General features: G+C 39.8%; 1 protein-coding gene across 3 annotated transcripts in view; it reads right to left on the minus strand.

Annotated features, from left to right (window-relative positions):
* PTCH1 (patched 1) overlaps positions 1-17080 on the minus strand; it is a 120773-nt gene that overhangs the window by 80953 nt on the left and 22740 nt on the right. For all 3 annotated transcript variants that reach the window (XM_060762069.2, XM_060762068.2, XM_067464457.1), the window contains exon 2: positions 15227-15419. In XM_060762069.2, the coding sequence (XP_060618052.2) occupies positions 15227-15419 (193 nt within the window). The remainder of the gene's footprint in view (positions 1-15226; positions 15420-17080) is intronic.

Here is a 17080-nt window from a genome sequence, read left to right on the forward strand (position 1 = left end):
TGTGTCTCCTCCTACACTTAACCCTGTGAACCCTGAACATAGTTGGTTGATAACTTGAATGAATTAACCAATTCAATTTTCAAAGTTGAATTATTATAAATCTTGCTAGATGATAAGAGATGCTTTCTGGCAGCTCCTATAACATACTGCATCTTTTTTCTTCCACTAGTCCATGGCATCCTATCAAATTTAATATCTTGGTATACAACAAAACCCATGAAATTAATTGGAACATTCATTCTAAAATTCCTGTTACAACTGGAAATTGGCAACTCCCAGGGAGGAAATACCAAAGTTTTCTCCACTCTCTGAGAGCCAACTCCTCCATCACTCATGTATTGCATAAACTGTGAAGAAAATTGAACAGGTAAACCACAAAAAGCTATGCTTAATTAATATAAATATGGAAGAATAAGCCATCAATGGGTCCTCATCAAGATAGTTATGCATCACCTCTACTGCCTGCCAGAGGCAATGTGTCTCTATGTATCAGTTGCTAAAAGCATTAAGTGGGGGAGATGTTGCACTGGGGAGCCTTCCATAGGCAATGGACTGGCCATTGAATAAACATGTTGAATTACAAAGGGCTTCAGTCTGCTCTAGCACAGCTCTTATTTCCACATTTTTAAGAACACAAGATATTCTCAAACCTGCACACTGATCAATAAGTTTAGGAAGCCAGAAAAGCAAATGCCTATACAAATTAGAACGCCCTTTGTGTCCCTCTACAGAGTTGCAGTAAAACCCAGCACATATTTGTGCAATTTGGGCAATATTCAACACCCTAGGGTTAACAAAGCATCTAAGGCCAGTTCTATTGGCTTGCTCTATCTATCTTGTGTGAAGTACAACTTGTGTTCTGCTGTGCCCAGGATCACCCTGAGTCAAACCAGAGACAATGATAACAAATGTAAGATTTTATACAAATTGGCTATGAACTTGTGTTCTTTGAGAGAGACTGAATATCATTTCATACCATGTCCCTGCTTGTTGACCAGATTATGCCGTTAACAGAGAAAGTGGGTACTGGAATCAAACAGGCAGCCACCTTTGTTCTTAGGGATTCCAAGGACCTACATGCCTGAACCACCTCCAAGAAGGATCAAAATCTTTTGTCTCAGAATGGCCACTAGCACCCCAAGCATCTGGGAGATGTTGTGGGTCATTTTGCAAAGTTTCCATATAATTGGCACCCCAGTTCACCTTTTAAAAACCTTTAAAGGGTCTCCTTCAGCCTGTACAAGCGTTTAAAAAAATAAAATAAAGCAAGAAGTTTAATTTTGAAAGATTACCTGTACAAGCCTTAAAAAAAACAAGAAGAAGCCCCCAGGAATGCCTGAAAATGTGGCTAGTTGCATGCACACACAAAGCTATCAGTTATTTTGAATGTAAAAATAATTGTATACCCATTATTCTATTGGAAGGGCATGGGAGGGTGACATTCAGTTATAGCTGACAATGGGAGTGTTACTTTGGTTTTCCAGAGTTGCCTATCACCAAAGCAGGAGCATAAATATATATGTCTATATCAGATGGCACCATGATCTCGACAAACACGTTGAATGCCATATTACTATTAATTTATAGCCCACCTTTTCCCTAGTTTGGGTCAAGACAACATATAAAAGTTAAAACAGATACAGTGGGGCTGCTAGTGATGCTCTCTTCTTGGGAGTTTGGTTATTTGGGAGGATGATTCAGAAGATTGCATTGGATAGACCACACCAGCTCTAGTTTGGTCACATGCACTCTAGGGATTGGATATAATTAATACAGGAAGTCAGGTATGAAGGATGGCTGATACTGGCTTTAAAAAAGTGAGAGGCCCTGAGGTGCTCAAGAATGTGTTTTTATTTCAGTAAGGCCTACAGAAGTTAGAAACCTCTTCTTGTGTATGTCTATTTGTTTTTTAAAATACACTTTAAGGGAGCTTTATAAATGATTTCTATATACGAAAGTGAAAATAAAGGTCTGGTTTTCTTGCTATGTGCTACAAGATTCGAAATAGTGAAAACCTGAAAAAAGTTAAGACACTCTGACAATAAAAAAAACTAGTTGAACGGGATATGGGTGACTGCTTTATTGGAAAAGTTAACCTATAAATTAAGATGAGCAAAAGGTGAATTGAAAGAAGATCTGATCGATAAAACTTGGAAACCATTTATTAGTTTCATATGTAAAAGCCATGGTGAATTTAAACCACCAAACATTGTGGTTTAAGATTGTGCTTGAGGAACTTAAGAGTACATTACAATAATTGTATGTAATGGATAAAATTAGAATAATGTAGAAGTAGTAGAATTGACAGTGCTGTGTTTTTAAAAATGATATAAATCGTGCGAGGGTTGGGTGCTATAGATCTGGCATCAGGTGAGATAAGACATTCTTTTTTTGTTTCAAAATTTACTAAATTTAATTGAAAAATTAAAAAGAAAAAAAGCCCTTCTTGTATCAGAATGCTATTATGGGTTAAAGCTTTTTTGTTCTGAAGTGTTTCATGAAATGAAACTTGACTAACAACTTCTTAACATGGTAAGATAGTTCTGATGTAGTCATGTTTTTTTAGTATCAAAATCTGGACACGTTCTGTGGAACATACTCTACTGCAGGGGGGACAACAGAGGAGGGAGTGGGGCACATTGTTGTGCCAAAGCTCCCAGACCTCATAATTTGGCTCCTAAAGCCCGTATACCTTAGAAATGCCAGAACACCCAGAAATTGAAACAGGAGGTGGGCAAGCCCACTTCTGGCTTTAATTTCAGTCAACTTTTGACTGATTTTTTTCAAGGAATCAGGTATGTTTCAAAGTATGTTGGGGGGAGGGTGGGGCTGGGGAAATTTTCAGATATTTTGTGAGGGAGGTATAGGGAGCACAATTTTTTCCAGAAAAAATATCTCAAGAGCTTTTGGTATGCCTTTTGAGGCTGTAGAAGCTACATCTGGCACACAAGTTGCTTATGTTTGCTCTATAGCTTGAATAATATGTAGATCCTGAATTGCTTGGTGAACTATCATGTGCTTGACCAACTTTGAATTGGTCATGAATTTGATCCAAGAGTCACTTATAAATTGAGTAACAGTAAATACACCAAACTACTTGCGGCTGTCAGGTGCCAAAGGATGTTTTCTGCCATAGATGTGCAAAAGACAGCATTCTCCCACAAGTCACCTGAGAGACTAGTGTCAGAAGAATTGTTGTTGTTATTGTTTAAAGCCTTTAGTGCAAGAAACTGAACTCTTGCTTAGTTAAGACTTTGTGTAAGTGTTGAGAATGATACAGTGGCTTGAGCATTGGGCTGTGACTGCTGATCAGGGTTTGAATCCCTGTTTGACCATGAAAACCCATTGGGTGACCCCGGTCATGTCACACTCTATTGGCCTCAAAGGAGGGCAAAGGTAATTCCCCTGTGAACAAATCTTGCCAAGGAAACGCTATTATAAGGTTGCCTTAGAGTCGCCATAAGTTGGAAACAACTTGATGGCACAAGTGTCCCTGGATTATTTTTTTTTACTACCTAACGTGGGTCCCATAAAAAAACTTTAAAGCTATATAGAGCTTGGGGTCCAAGTGTAACCTCCAACACCTTCAACTGAGTTCAGAAGTGCATCAGATTCCGTGCTAAAAGGAAGCATTCCCTGAAACCCATGCAAAACCCATGCATTATGAACAAAACATTTATTAAGGATCCTCAGTATTGTGTCCTTACATACTGTGAGTTTCCTTAGAAGGATTAATTTTAAAAGGTGGTCTTTGAATAATAGTTCATAATGTTGCCCTAGATACAATAATCAAGCGAGGGATACCTACACAGGGAGAAGTTGACTTTGGACACCATTAAATTAATGCAAAGGATTCATGTTTTAAAACAAAACAAATGCAGAAACGTGTATAAATCTTTCCAAAATTAACTTAATGAAAAACTTTTGCATTTAATAATGGTGTGAGTGGAGACGGCAAGTAAAATGATCTTTTAATGTGGGGTTCTGGAAAATGTTAGCTGAGGAAGTACCAAGTGTGACAATACAACTGACAGCAATCGCAAGCGTCTTTATTCAAAAGCTTCTAAAACCAGGCTACACTGTATCTGATGAGGTTTACTTATTAATTTCTGCTGTATTTAATATTTAGACTAAGTTAAAGACAATGTGGGGCATGGAGGGGGAAAACGAAAATATTTTGTGATCAAGAAATGGGTTGTTTAAAAATATTACATAAAGAAACTTGATATAAATCTCATCCAAGGTACTGCCGAGAACTGATTCAGGGAAAAGCCACTCAGTACTGGTAGGTTTACAGAAGTCCAAGAGCACTGGCATAACTAGGAAAGTATGAGGGAAAATGTTATAAGAATGATTTTGATACTGCTTTTTTTTTTTTTTTGGTCTCTGACTTTCTCCTCCTTGTTCTGTGTATTTGCCCACCAGGTGGGTTTCTGCAGCCCTTATATAAATATTTCAGCTCTAATAGCTTTAAACATACACTGCTAATCACTCATGTTGGAGTCTGGATCATCTTAAAACTCATTCAGACTGTATTCACACAATGAAGTTTGAGCTGGGATTTTGGAAGTTTATAGTTCACTTGCAGCAGACTTTAAGGGCATGGTATCTTCTAACATTGAGTCCCTAGTATTCCAACAGACATTACATGAAACAGGCTGGCCCCTAACATAAATACTGACAATTTCTTGAGAGGCAATAATTTTCAAACTGCTTTAACAACAAAAATAAAGTGACTTTATTGTAACGTCGATGGACATCTATTTTAAGTAATTTGAAGTATTCACCTTATTTGGCCAATATTGTTCAGTGTATATTTAAGCTTCAAAAAGGGAAAAGAGAGAGTTGATTATGCTCAGCACTCCTTCTCAAATAAAATGGAAATATTAGCAATTGCCGAAACTAGGGCCTAAAATGGGAGTTCTACGCTTCAAAATCGCTAACCACAAGATAAAATTAATTATGTAAGTTGCATAAAGCAATCAAATTTGATGAGCAATTCTGAAGGAACAGTGGCATTGGAGCTTTTCAACTATTCAGGCAGTCCCCAAGTTACAAACAAGATCGGTACGATAGGTTTGTTCTTAAGTTGAATTTGTATGTAAGTCAGAACAGGAACATTTTTAAGTGTAACTTCAGGTACACACAGACAAAGACACAGACACATACAAGCTTTGGATAGCATAGGGAAGGGTTAACATCCCTGTGATGTTTGCTTTGCTGTCTATGTTCAGAAGATTTCACTTCACTTTCTGTCCCTGTGATAATTGGATTTTGAAAAAATTGGCTTGTTGTGGAAACAAGGATTGATGAGAAAACTTCAGCTGAGACACTTTTTCTCTATGATAACTCTTCCAGTAGTGAATTTCCTATGGTAGATTTCTCTCACTTCCTGTTATCTCACCCTGTTCTTAACTATGAATCATTTGTAAGTCAGATGTTTGTAACTTGGAGACTGCCTGTATAGCCTTCTCAAGCAGCAAGTTAGCACATGCTGTCCATTCAGTACCACTTGCATAAGAGGCAGTGTAACTCTTTGGGGTGGACAATGGTGCTTTAGGACCACAACTCCTATCAATCCTGGTCAACAAAGTCAACAGCAAAGGATTATGAGAACATATATCCAATAAAAAGCCATGTGAATCTGATCATAGTCCACAGTCAGGTTTGTTTCTCTTCCAGAGATAGAATCGAGAGTTTGTTCTAAGTTTGTTTGTGGATTCCTTCTCTGATTTCCTTAGGAGAGAAAGAAACCCCAAGAAGTAAACCAGCTGCACCCAGGTTTGCACTGCATGATAAACAAACCACTGCAAATAGGTGTGATTGAGCAGCATGCTATTCATCCATGATAAACCAAGGTTCCCAGAGACCCCAGCTGACTGTGATATATGCATGTGTCCAATGTGTAAAGTCACTAGGAGAAATACAAGGCAGACCTTTAACAGTTGTTTGCAAGAGGGAATTTTGCTAGGGAGAGAAGCAACGTTTTGTGATATTTCTTCACCACAGCTATTAAATGTACTTGTGCAATGCCCAATATTTAATCAGGCAACCCTACAAATTCTTCATTCTGAAAAAAAATCACAACCTGTCCTACTAAAGTAGGGTTAAACAACCTTTGATTTTTCAGATGCTCTGGGACCTGTAGGACCCATATTTTTCCCTATCAATTTTTAAAAGATCATTTGAAAATTACAAAAGAACAGCCATTTATATATTTGCATTTTACCATAAAATAATCATCACCAGGTAATAGTCAACACCCCTATTTTGGGTTGCAAAATTGGTTTCTTGCCTTTCCTTACATAATCATCACATTAATACCCCCTCATTCTGCCTCCCTTGGAAAAAATCTATTTCCCAACAACTAGTAAATTTGAGACATAAAGAAAATGTCCCTTTAAATCAAGCTGTTAAAAAACCTCTGCCAGAGATGAGTTCTCTTTGGAGAGGTAAAGCAGAGTAGTAGTAGTAGTAGTAGTAGTAGTAGTAGTAATAATAATAATAATAATAATAATAATAATAATATAGTTTATTTTTAAAGAAAACAATCCGGAGAGTGCTGGATCTCTCCATTCTTCCTCTTCCCTCTCTCTCCTTGTGTCTCAGGTAAGATAGGTTTTTTAAAAAGCAAAAATAAAACTGGCACATATTAACAGCAATACTTTTGTCATCACATAATAGTTGAACCCTTCTATTTTGGGGACAAAAAAGCAAAAATTGAGATTTAAAGCAAAAAAGCAAAAAAAAAAAAAAGCAAAAAAGCAAAAAAGCAGAAAAAAGCAAAAAAAACCAGAAAAAAGCAAAAATCGAGAAGTAAATCAGTGTATCAGATATATCCCCTGTAGCCCTATGCATACTCTCTTGTTAGTAAACTCTACTAAGATTAGTGGAAGTTCTTCAGATTTAAGGGTTGTGTGTGTGTGTGTGTGTGAGAGAGAGAGAGAGAGAGAGAGGAGTGACTTGAGAAACTGCAAGTTGCTTCTGGTATGAGAGAATTGTCTGTCTGCAAGGACGTTGCCCAGGGGGTGCCCAGATGTTTTGATGTTCTACCATCCTTGTGGGAGGCTTCTCTCAGGTCCCTGCATAGGGAGGTGGAGTTGACAGAAGGAGCTCATCCATGCTCTCTCTCAGCATTCAAATCTCTGACCTGTCAATTTTCAGTCCTCCTGGCACAAGGGTTTAACCCATTGCACCATTGGGCAGCCTCCTAGAGGAAAACTCCTGGGGGTCTGGGACAATATGCATGACAGAGGGAGGCCTTAGGTTTTGGGTCTTACTCTGTTTGGAAAAAAGTGGGTATGCAGGTAGAATCCTTCTCAATGGGAGAGCTGATCTCCATAAATTGTCAAGACACAAATAAGTGGACTCTGTACAGCTGAATCCACAGGACCTACTTCTCCAGTTTTCCTATTCAAATGGGTTAATTAGGCAAAGAATGGCTCCGGCCCAGCGTACCTGTCCGAATGTATCTCCTTCTATGTCCCACCTCGGAGTTTAAGATCTTCTGGGGAGGCTCTGCTCTCGGCCCCGCCACTATCACAAGTGAGGCTGGTAGGGACGAGGGACAGGGCCTTCTCAGTGGTGGCCCCTAGACTGTGGAATTCACTCCCCGGGGAAATTAGGTCATCAACATCCCTCCTCTCCTTCAGAAGGAAGCTAAAAACATAGATATGGAAACAGGCCTTTGGGTAATCTGGCAGACTGACAAGGTAATGACGACCAGAATTTGGAAAAGACTATGGTAATGCTGAATGGACTTACGGATTTTAGAACTCGGAGAACGCTGGCCACTAGATTGGCTTTTTAGTTGTTATTGTATTAATTGATTGTTTTTAACTATTGTGGCTATTGCTGTTATGTATTTTATCTGTTGAATTGTTGGCATCGAATTGTGCCGGTTGTAAGCCGCCCCGAGTCCCCCCTTGGGGGTTGAGAAGGGCAGGGTAGAAGTGCCCGAAATAAAGAACCCACATATCGCCCCAAGTCCCTATTGATGAAGTCATTGGGATTAGAATCTCTTGTACATCCAACAAGAATTGAAAAAGCCTGTAGGAACACAACATGGATGCTCAGGAATCCTAAGTGTGACAAAGACTGCTCTGCACATCACCCAAAAACAAAAGGGAAAAGAAGGCAAATAACTGTGCCTTCTCTTTCAGCCTTCTGGGTCATGTCCCTTTCTCCTTAGTATAATGATCATTTGCCCCCACATCCTGAGACATAGATATTATCACAAGGGAAAGGAGGAATCTCCTCCCCACATGTTTACATGGTGAACCAAAAGCACTTGTGGTTCCATTTCCTGCTCTCCTCTTCTAGCCATGTGTAAACCATCCTGCAATTGAATTGTCAGAGTGAAGCCTTAATGCAATGGCAACATAGGTTACTGGCATTAGACAACTGCTTCTTAAACTGTGGGCCCCTACCCCAAAGAGGGGTAGCAATTGTTTTTTCCCCCTGAATGTCATCTAAGTGACTGTCTTCGACATTTACATGAATCTGTTTTGCATTGTTTACAGAGGACCTTGCAGAGGATGCTTCACCTGTACTTCATAAAAAGGAAAATCAGCCAGTTTTGCAAGCCTCACACATGCTGGTTTGTTAACAGCAAATTTTTAATTTGTATACCTATTTTATACACCTATATACTCAGTCATGTAAAATCTTGGGCCAAAAGGGGGCCTGAATTGAAACATTTAAGAAGCCTTGGTCTGTACCAGAAAAAACAGCTCCACTAGGCCTCTGAAGCACAAAACAATCTCCTTTTAGTTTATTGCAAGTACTGTACAGTATCTCCTTTCATGTAACAGTATTAAACTGTAGGTCCCAGTCTTACTGAAAAGAATGGATCCAATGAATGACATACAACTCATCTGAACTGATTGTGCTCTCTATGTTCTATGATTCTATGTTCAAGTAAAGAAACAACAGCAGCAAATGGGGACTTTCTAGTCTTCAGCATCTACATAAAGTATGCACTACATTTTACAGTCTAACATTACCCACTTAGTGTTTCGCTTTGTACTTTCTCCTGTTTACACTTTTGTCCATGGAAATGTAAAATGAAACTTGCATATGATCCCAGTTAATGAACAGAATATTTATATGGCACTCTCAATTTATGTAGATGCTGAAGACTAGAAAGTCCCCATTTACACATGGTATCACTAGACATTTTGCTCATGCTAAGTGAGGCAAAGTAGATCCGAAAGGAACAAGAACAGCTTCAAATGTTGTGCTCTATTCTTTTATTCAGCCCTCCTAAGGAACACATGGATTTACAATTTTATGTTGGGTGTCCTGTTGAGTTAATATATTATGCAAACATGTAAACTTTGTACATAACTCCAAATTCCCACGTTTCTGAGAGTATTTCTCATTAAGTTGAATGGGAATGGTTCTGAGGGAAGTGGGTTTAGGGTTACAATCAAGGATTGCCAGAAAACAAATCTAGGGGCACATCATATCCTTGGAGATTCAGTTCCAGGAACTGTTGTGGATACAAAAAAGTGTGGATGACCACATCACATATTATTAAATAGTGGCAATGCAAATGCACACACTCCAGTATGTTTGCATTTACATTGTTGCAATTTCCTAATGTTGATTTGCAGTTACTAAATATTGTGGGTCTGGATCCTGTAGATCTGGATCCCATAGAACTGGAGGGCACATTGCAGTGAGGTCAGCTATATCTATTTTGATCATAGAAATAAAGGGGAAAGTAACATGACAACACTGGCAAACCAAGCAGTTATTTTGGAAATCATATTTGTCTCTCCCAAGAGTAATATTCTTACTATACATTCAATCACAGTGGAATTTTCACTCTGGTAATCAGGACATTGCAGGCGTTAAGCTGTCAGGATAAAGAGGTGATAAGAGATGGGCCCATCAATCTTAGACAATGGGCTTTCCAAGTCAGCCAAGACAAGACGGCTAAATCCACTTGCATTCTTGTAAGCCAAGTTGCCATTAACTAGATTTATGAACATGCAGACATATTCAGGGATAGCATTAAAATAGCTAGAAACCAAAGTGTAGTAGCATTTGCTCAACAGTGAAGATATCTACTTTCATAAAATAAAAACTGAATAAACTGACTATGCACTGGAGGCATCAGAATAAAAAGTAGAGAATATGAAAACAGACAACAGCAGCAGGGTGTAAATCAGTCTCAAGGCTAACAACTCTTCCACAGCCCCAAGACAAGTGATACACTCGTAAAAAATAACAGGAGTCTTGATAGAAAGTAACTAATGCCCCCTCTTAACCACGTCCAGATCTCTAAAGTAGTCAACTTGTTGGGCATAATAAAAATATAAACACAACAGCTCTTTCCAGTTATTGCTCCCAAGCAGCCAGTATTCACTTCTGATTTTGGACACTGGCTATCACCATCATGACTGGCCTTAACTTTGACAAACTGGTCTATTTCATTTTTAAATCCATCTAATACTGCTGGCTGAAGGGTACCATCTCCCTGTCCTTGTCGCCAGCCACTGCTCCTCCTCCTGATGGCTTCCTCTTCTATGTTTGACAATAATACTACTACTTTTCATCACCACAACTGTTGATCTCAAAGGAAGAAATGGGCAAACAAGCCAGTTACAATGATGATAAAAAGAGGAAAATTGGGGGGGGGGGGGGGGGAGCTCCATTGGGATGTAGGCCCTTGGCAGGAATCTGATAGGCCTACTTTTGATGCCAACCTTCAATCTAAGCTAGTAGTCCTCATTACACCTTCTAACAGTAAACTACATTAATTATGGGATTTATGAAGAAGCACTTCCTTTCATCTCTCCTGGATCTCCTGCCAGACAATTTAACCGAGTCCTAGGATCACGATAGGTGAAAAATCTCTCTATCCAGGTTCTCTAGCCAAACGTATCCCCCTACGTATCTCTCCATACCTACCAACCTTGTTCATTTTAACTTGATTAGCACGATCCAGAGTTAAGGTCCAATACAAGACCCACATAGGACTCTATTATTTATTTCCTCTTCTGTTGTTTATATACATAATTCCACCTACACTTTTAAGGTTCAGGAGAAGTGTGAAAAATCTTCAGATATTCAAGACCCCTTGACTTTATCCATTACCTGTCAGTCAAAGAAACAACTTGTGGTTGCTATAGGTTACATGAGGAACTACTTAAACCCAAAAACTGCTCCAAACTGTTCTCATTTCTCATGCTGTGTACAGAAGTAAGTGAGAAAAAAGTATCAACTTTCACATTTTGGAAAAGCATGACTTAATTCCATCAGTAATTATTATTTCTTGAATGCTACTCCAACCAGACATAGTGCTAAGTTATGTTGCATTTAATATTGCAGAAATGTACACACAAAGAGTCTTAATGTACAATTATGAAGACATTTCTTTCTGAAAACCCATTCAATGTATTCCTGTTAAATATTAGTAAAGCTTTTGCCACCAGTACCCACACAAGTATACTTCCTTTTCAACAAGTAAGGACAACTTTCCCCTTTTGGGGGGACAGAATTGGTTTATGAGCCCTTTAGTCTATCATAACTTTCAAAATAATGCATATAATCATTTCATTATTTGCAAGAATCATTACAAAGGCCACCATGCTATCACCTGGAAGCCATATTCTTTGATCTGTTGTTTCAATAAATCCAAACTAACTTTATGGTGATCAATCACATTAGTATAAACAACTACATGCCACAACATATCTAATTGCTTTGAAATATTTCAACCAGCCAAGAGAAAATGGGACTGTGCACAAACTTTGACATAAGTTCCAACAAACCCTTGAATACATTTTCTGAGATTGCACCCAAAAAAAAGTCTGTACCTAGGATGCAAACCTGCACAAAACACCATTTGTGCCAAATACAGTATTCTCAGTTAACTGGAACTCAAGGAACCAGAGCTCTCAAGAAACCAACAAAAAAAATTAATGAAATAATAGTGAAATGAAAAAAGCTGTTTTTATAATACCGTAAAACTGTGTGCAGTAAGTTAAATTTGTCCTTATTCGCTTGTAATTACTGTAAGGTAAAGGTAAAAGTTTCCCTTTGACATTAAGTCTAGTTGTGTCCGACTCTGGGGGGTGGTGCTCATCTCCATTTCTAAGTCATAGAGATAGCATTGTCCATAGACAATGGACAAGGTCATGTGGCAAACATGACTGCATGGACCACTGTTACCAACCTGCAAAAGCGGTACCCATTGATGCATTTGCATGTTTTCGAACTGCTAGATTGGCAGAAGCTGGGACTAACAGTGGGAGTTCACCCGGCACCACGGATTCGAATTGCCGACCTTTTGGTCAGCAAGTTTTGCTGCTCAGCGGTTTAACCTGCTACACCACCATGGCCCCAACACATAGGTAAACTCCATTAATTCAATGGGCCTACTTTAACCCGCTGCGTCACCAGGAACTCCTGTAATTACTGTATTTAAACATCAATATCAAGTCATAGAGTTTATGCCATGCTATAGTATGGGGTATAGTATTAGGCCTATTTTTAATAGTAATTTTCAAACACCAGAAACTACATTATCCACTATCTACTAATCCTCATAGACATGGGTTAACTTACAGTCTCCTGTACTTATGTTGGTTTAAAGCTCTATTAACTGAGGGTGCATCTACATTGTAGAATTAATGAAATTTGACACTATTTCAACAGCCATGGTTCAGTGCTTTGGAATTATGGGAGTCATAGTTTTGCAAGACCTTTAATCTTCTGTGCTAAATAATGCTGGTGCCTTAGCAAACTACAACTCCCACGGTCCCATAGCATTAAGTCATGGCAGCCTTTAGTCCTCCAGGGAGAGAGGGCAGGGTATAAATAAAGATGACGATTATTATTATTACTATTTGAAACACAACAAGGTTAGTTGTGTTTCAGCCGGTCTGAGTCCCTCTACGGAGGTTGAGAAGATCGGGATATAAAAGTTTTAAATAAATAAATAAATAGTACACAGCAAACAAGATCACGATGCTGGCTGTTGTATTGGATCACAAGTCAGATACTTCCCAAGTTACTAAGACTGTGTGGTGTATCGGCGAATAATGTGTGCAGATCTAAGTAGGGTGACCTTTTGCAGCTGACAGATGGTAATTTTGTCAGCGCCGATTGTGTTTAAGTGCAGGCCAAGGTCTTTAGGCACTGCACCCAGTGTGTTGATCACCAATGGGACCACCTTTACTGGTTTGTGCCAGAGTCTTTGCAGTTCTAGCTTTAAATTCTCATGCCACTTTTCCAGTTATTTTTCTTCAATCCTTATTATTATTATTATTATTATTATTATTGTGGTGAAACTGCACATTCTGCAGTGTAGATGCATCCTGTAAAAACTGTATTAAAAATAGTGCCAATGGAGGCTGCCAATTATTTCCAATGCCACCTAGGAAAAACAAAAAATGTAAAATGTTCTTCAGCTCACCTAGCCCAGTAATATTTAAAAACTGGACATAATCAACAAACGTTTAAAAAAACAATAAAAAGCAGTTGTTTAGAGTATTAATAAAATAATATTTTGGCCCCAGCATCTGCCAACCTAGCAGTTCCAAAACATGTGTATGTGAGGAGACCAATAGGTACCACTGTGGCGGGAAGGTAACGGTGCACTATGCATTCATGCCAGCCAGATGACCTTGGAGGTGTCCATGGACAAGGCTGGCTCTTCGGCTTAGAAATGGAGATGAGCACCAACCCCCAGAGTCAGACACGATTGGACTTAATGTCAGGGAAAACCTTTATCTTTTTAACCCAGTGGTTCTCAACCTGTGGGTCCCCAGATGTTTTGGCCTTCAACTCCCAGAAATCCTAACAGCTGGTAAACTGGCTGAGATTTCTGGGAGTTGTAGGCCAAAACACCTGGGGACCGACAGGTTGAGAACCACTGTAATTTAACCTTAAAATCAGCCCCCATCTTCAGTGTGCTGAGCCCCTCTTCAAGGGAAGCTCACTAATCTGCTTTGCAAACTTTTAAAAGTGAAATTGATCAAGGGAGTTTTTAAATAAAAATGTTGTTTACTAAAATCATTTTAAAAGATGTTATCAAATCATATTTTAGCCTTAAAATGACCCCCCCCCCCAAAATCCACTGAGCTCAAGCCAAAGGAAGCCCACTAATCTCTTTTGCAAACTTTACAAAGTGAAATTAATCAATGAACTCTCATTGTTTAAAAAAGGCACTTGTTTACCTTGTTTTAAAATTCGTATTTTGGCCTTAAAATCACCCCCTGCTTCAAATTTCTCTGAGCCCCCAGCAAGGGAAGCTCGACAATCTGCTCTACAAGCCTTCCCACATGTGTTCCAGTCCGTGCTTCACTTTTCCACTTATTTTTTTCTACCTTGAGACAAATGTTTTCTTCCCCCCTCAGAGCTGAATGCTGTCCAAAAAAACAGGACCACACACAAGCAGGGCCCTACTGAGAGCTGTGCCGATCACGTTCCGCCTGTTCCTGCTGCTGCCGAGGCTGGAGCTGCGGTTGCTAATGGACACACACACACACAGAGAAAGGGGGTGCGCACACACAAAATGGCGGAGGGGGTGGGCCGCTTTCCAGACAGGCTTTCCTTTCATGCACTTGAGGGGGAAGAAATCGTCAACTCACACAACCGGCCCCCTGCCCTGACACCGTGATCTCCTTCTCAAAAGGACACACAGGCAGAAACAGAGAAAGAGAGAGAAAGAGGGAGAGATAGGGTAGAAAGAAAGAAAGAAAGAAAGAAAGAATACAGCCAGGGTGTCCGTTCTTTCTTTCTTTCTTTCTTTCTTTCTTTCTTTCTTTTTCCTCTCTCTTTCCCTCACACTCCAAAGTCACCTCACAAATGGATTACGGTTCCTTCTGGCCTTTTGCCAACATCCAATTTCCCCTTTGTGTGTGTGTGTGTGTGTTTTCTCCCCGAATGCAAAACATTTTCAAAAACGTTCAAATGGCGAAAGATAGAGCGGGAAAGAAGGGCTGCGCCTGAAGCAGAAGCAATAAGAGTAGGGATACCAAATTTCACTGATTCCAAGATGCCATCAATTGTAAGGCGCACACCAATTTCAGTACAGCCAACAGAAAAAAACTATTTATAGAGAGAGCACCCACAATTCTAAGATGCACGTCCTTTTGAAAGATGTTTATATGGGCAAACTATGCGTCTTAGAATAAAAAAATAGAGTAAAAAGGAAGTGGGAAAGAGAGGCTGTGTATGAATACAAAGATTTTTTATAAAACCAGCTTACCTTCTACCCAGAGTTCCTCCACATTGGTTTCGAGGTTGGCTGCTCTTAATCCCACCGCAAAAGCCCCAAAGATCAGGAGGCCCACCACCAAAAATTTCCCGCAGTTTTTCTGAATGTAACAGCCCAGTTTAAACAACAGTCTCTGGAACTTTGCTCGGAGCCATAGTGGGGCTTTTCTTCCTGTCGCCTTTCCCTGGAAAGGAAAAGCGGAGAAAACAGTCAAGGAAGAGAACCTGGGGAGGAATCAATGGGCCACTGGGGCTGTGGGTGTTTGTGTGTGTGATGGAGGACTCATAAAAGCAGACTCAAAAATGAGTGACAGTGACATGACAGGCCAGGGGAAACCAAGCTGCCATGGTTGCCCATTGGACAATTCCCATATATTGTCTCACATGCAAAGACGGTACAGCCTTGTTTTGTTTTGTTTTTGCACCATCCCTTTGCCATTCATAAATCAGGGCAGGCTGCTGGATTGCATCACGGCTGGAGCTGAACTTATCTTCAATGAACAGACGCACTTCCTTATTTGAAGCAAACCCATCTTTCTCCTTCACCAAGTGCTCCTCCTAATCCATCTTCCTGGGACAAAGCCAATTTGGGAAAAGTGGACACACACAGTGGTCTACACTGTAGAATGAGTGCAGTTGGTCACCACTTGATGTCATGGGATGAAGGGAGTTTTGTAGCCTTCTGCGCAGAAGAGTGCTGGTGCTTCATAAAATACAACTTGCCATGATAACATTGGCCAACATACATGTTGATGCCTCAAATACTAGTCCTGTTCTGGGTATATTTAACCTGCTGATTCCAGAAATGGCACCAGTTTCCTCCTATCAGCTCTAGCTTTTGAGATATAGAACATAAGCCATCTACCAGTTGCTATGTGCTCATCCATGGAAAACCATGATAACCATATCTAACAATATACAGATGCTGTGGTCTATCCAGTGCAATTTTCTAAATTAGTGTCCCAAATAATCCCAGAGCACCAAGGGGGGGGGGAACCAAACTTGTGGGCTATCTAATTCTTCTGTTGGGGTATGTAATTCTATAGTGTTTGACCTGCAAACATCAAGGGGAGAGGAGGGAGTGTCCTATCTGCACCCCACTTCTGCTATGCCACAATATATCTATGTGTGTTTACTGTTGTAAATTTATGTTGTCATTGTTTATATGCTTATGTATTGTTTGTTTTATGTCCAGCACTTGGGAGTGCTTCTGTGAGCTGCCCCGAGTCCCTACCGGGAGATGGTGGAGAGGTATAAATAAAGTTTATATTATCATTTGCTACTGGAGGGAAGAAAAGGAGACAGAAAGCAAGAGCCAATTTGGGGTGAATCCACACCAGAGCTTTCCAAACTATGTGTCAGGACACACAGTAGTGTGTTGCCCATAGTCACTAGATGTGTCACGTGAAAAACACTCCCGCCCCCAAACAACAAAGGGTAGTGTAAATACTGTTATAACCTTAATAATCTGCACAATTTATTGAGTTGTAGTAATTACCACAAAAATTGAAATGTTTCTTATTACAAAAAGAAAATCTGTTGACAATGAGGTTTGTGATGTACCACATGGAGTAGACAAAGTTTGCCCATGCCTGGTGTAACCTCTGGGTGTCACAAAAGATGCATGTCTAAAAAGTACATCACCAATATGGAAAAGTTTGGAAAGCTCTGATGTACACTGACCAGAGCTGATTCATTCAATTCTGTAGAACAGTGGTTCCCAGCCAGTGGTCTGTGGACCACCAGTGGTCCCCAAGAACTAAATTCTGGTCTGCGGCCTCAGGTTAGTACACCATTGCAACTAGAGCAACTGGTCTTGTGAAGCCCTCTTATAGTGCCGAGGCTT

The sequence above is a fragment of the Anolis sagrei genome, chromosome 2, assembly GCF_037176765.1.
Source record: "Anolis sagrei isolate rAnoSag1 chromosome 2, rAnoSag1.mat, whole genome shotgun sequence".
Taxonomy (NCBI): domain Eukaryota; kingdom Metazoa; phylum Chordata; class Lepidosauria; order Squamata; family Dactyloidae; genus Anolis; species Anolis sagrei.